Source organism: Triticum urartu, chromosome 7, assembly GCF_003073215.2.
Source record: "Triticum urartu cultivar G1812 chromosome 7, Tu2.1, whole genome shotgun sequence".
In the NCBI taxonomy this organism is placed as follows: domain Eukaryota; kingdom Viridiplantae; phylum Streptophyta; class Magnoliopsida; order Poales; family Poaceae; genus Triticum; species Triticum urartu.
Genome location: NC_053028.1, coordinates 378,285,939 through 378,289,028, shown reverse-complemented (window position 1 = coordinate 378,289,028; position 3,090 = coordinate 378,285,939). Strand labels below are relative to the sequence as shown.

The 3,090-nt window shown below is 48.2% G+C and overlaps 1 protein-coding gene across 1 annotated transcript; it reads left to right on the top strand.

The window, feature by feature from the left end:
- Positions 1-442: 442 nt before the first annotated feature.
- On the top strand, positions 443-2,694 carry LOC125521652. The gene is made up of 2 exons (XM_048686709.1): positions 443-1,109; positions 2,127-2,694. The coding sequence occupies exons 1-2, from the start codon at positions 867-869 to the stop codon at positions 2,415-2,417; spliced, it is 534 nt and encodes a 177-aa protein (XP_048542666.1). The 5' UTR covers positions 443-866; the 3' UTR covers positions 2,418-2,694.
- Positions 2,695-3,090: the final 396 nt, after the last annotated feature.

Below are 3,090 nucleotides of genomic sequence, written 5' to 3'. Positions count from 1 at the left end.
TAGAGAGCGTGAGGAGGTCCTCCGTTGGCTAGCGGGCAGAGCTTTGGTGGCCGGCAATGAGGGACTCCGCGGTGGGGAGCTGCGGCTTCAGAGGCTCCATTCAGTGAGGAGACAGGAGGGAAGTGGGTGAATTTTCGAATTGGGAGCGGATCCCGAGGTGGCTGGAGACCGGGTGGAGGCGGCGGCTGATCCGAGGAGGAAGGAGACTATAGGTGGCGGCGGCTAGCGGGAACAAAAGTCCTAGGATTTTGGGTTTGGTCTAAAATGGGCATGGAGGGTATATATATATGTGTGTGTGTGTGTGTGTGTATAGGACAACACTATTCTAATCCTAGGATTAGAATAACTATTTGGATCACATCAGGCCCTATAAGGGCCCGATGCAGATGTTCCCGAACTACCGAGCCGACTGTGAGAACAAAAAAAATCCCAATCCAGCACTTTCCCCGATCCTGATCCCCACCTCCCGCCCCAACCGGCGCTGCTGCCGCCGTCCCGCCCCGCCCCCCACCGAAGACGCAGCCGCCGCCCAGACGTGCCCCAACCGGAGACGTGATCGCCGCCCACACGCGCCCCTGCCCCACCGCTCCCGTCCCAGTATCCGGCCGCCGCCCCCGCCCCAGGATCCGGCCGCCGTGCTGCCATCCTCCCCCTATGGCACGCGCCGCCACCCCTACCTTCCACCTCCGGCCAGGCGCACAGCCATGAAGCATCCCCCAGCCAGCATGCGCCGCCGCCTCCACCTCCACCTCCCTCCCACGGTAGCTCCTGCTGCCGCGACGCGCCTCCAGCAAGCACGCGCCGCCGACCACACCCTCCTTCCCGATCAGCACGCCTCCCTCTGAACGAGTCGCCATTGTCTGACCATGGCGAGCCACCATGGACGGCTTCCTCCTCTGGCCATCGCCGCAGTCCATTGCCTCCTCTTACCGAGTGCCTCCCCCATGCAGCGCCAGCTGGCCCCTCCTGCTGCCATCCTGTACACCTGTGACGATCCCCATCCGGCCGCCTTCCCATCACTTCCGTTCAGTGCAACCTACCCAGCCCCTTTCCTATCGATGACCGACATGGCCCTCCACTGGAAGCACGCGGCTTCTCTTCAATGTCAGGTACCCCCTTCCTCTCTTCACTGAACTCTCTCTCCAGGATTTGAATTCCCTCACTAAACATGCTCGTGCACATGGATGTCTTGGTGAGGAAACTTCTGTTAACAAAACTTAACTGCTTCGACTGAGTGAAATGCAGCAGATGTGTGGAGTCTGATGTGGTGCTAGTGTTTGATTAATGCAATTTGGAAGAACTTACATCTCTAAAATCCAACTTTGCATTTTTCGTGTATTCTTCTTCAGAAGTTCAGGTCATCATAAGTTTCTTCGGTTGAGCTAGCTACGGTTGTGAAAATGTTCAGCTCATCATATTTGAACATCTGAAGAAGAATAGTACAAACTCAACCAAATAGTGTACAAGTTGCTACCAGAGTCGCAAAAAATATAATGACACAAAAATGCAACTCTGCACACTCCACAAAATGGTCATCATATTCCGAAGAAAGAGCGGGATTGTACTATTTGGTCGAGCCAGTACTACCAGATTAAAAAAATTGCATAGTTGGAATTTAGAGCCTGAACATTTTTAGAAGTGAACAAGTGAACGTGAACCAAATACATTGACTTGCAATTCGTTTGAGCTAATTACCACCATACTAAAAATTTTATAAAAGGTGGATAAGTGCTATTGTACTATTTTCTATTGTGTGGTAATGCTCTTACCCCATGGACATCGAAGGTTCAGATGTTGTGCTCTTCTTTTTTGGCTGATTCAAGTTCTATTTTGTAGCCTTAATGATATTCTGAACACTGATGGCGAGAAGTTCAACCATGGCTATATGCCAAGTTCTACTATAGCTATACGTCGGCAGTCGTGAAGTCCTACTATGGCTATATGCCGAGTTCAATTACACCTGTACATGTGTGCTTCCAGGCCACTGTTGAACGTTTGTTAGCTTTTGCTTTTACGGGTTATAGTCTCCTGCTATTTGCTTGCTTTCACCATGTACATGCAAGTGCCTATTAATATCTGAAATCTAAACTTCTACTTAAAACTGAACTTCTGCCGCTTTGCTACAGGTGCGGTCGTCTGAGTGCTTAATCGCTTGCACTAGTGCTTCTAACTTGTCGATGAAGGTGCTGCATGGTGTGCCACCTCGTTTTTGGATGGGCCACCATCGTGACCCAGCGTCTCCCCTGCGGTTCACATCCCGTCTGCCGTCATGGTTGTCCTGTGTCCTTGCGACCTCTGCGGCCAGTCACCAACGCCTATTAGTGTGCCATGAGCGAGGCATGGGGTACATGCTAATCCGTGTCTGCATGCATGCTGGCGTGTGTGCGTGCATTGGATGTGTTGCTTGCGTGCTTTGATATATGTTGTATAGCTGGGTGTGCTGCTTGCGTGCTATGATATATGCTGGGTGTGTTGCTTGCGTGCGTGCACTGGAAAAAAACGAGTTTTCTTCTCCAAAATGCATCAACATTATGGAGTACTAATTCTTCTTATGTGCTTCTACCGAGGCTTGTGTTTCATGAAGAGAGACAGAGACACTAAGGAAACCATTCATATCTCCATTCTGTCTATGTACTTAAAAGAAATTTTGTAAAAGAGGTTAATGGCGTAATATGTTCAAGAAATTTAGATTTTGTTTCTCTTTTCCAAAAAATAGGAATGGAAGTAATAGGTTGACGCGATTTGTGTTTATGTCTCGAATTAAAATAATTTGAAGAATTGCCTCCATCCGCGCTATGTGGTACACACATTTCAAAAAAAAGATTAGTTTCATACATGAGTAAGGAAAGGTACAATTATTTTTAAAAGTAAAAAAGAATGTTGTGTTTTTATTAGAAGAAAAGAAAAGAGAAGTTTAGTTTCTAACGCTGACGTGGTTCAACGTGAAAACCAATTGAAAAACTATATAGGGTCGCCTAAGAAAATGTCCAACATTTCTTGTGGAAATTTTTTCACTATTTTTTGAACTCCGTGTGAGAACTTTACGCTCTTTCAGATGTGTGCATTTGTATTTGTGTAAATGCATGTAGC

What these genes read in the sequence shown, in the direction of transcription:
- LOC125521652 (XM_048686709.1), top strand. Translation starts at nt 867, where the DNA reads ATGGCGAGCCACCATGGACGGCTTCCTCCTCTGGCCATCGCCGCAGTC. An exon ending in CGGCTTCTCTTCAATGTCAG is followed by an intron (nt 1,110 to 2,126) that starts GTACCCCCTTCC and finishes GCTTTGCTACAG; the next exon opens with GTGCGGTCGTCTGAGTGCTT.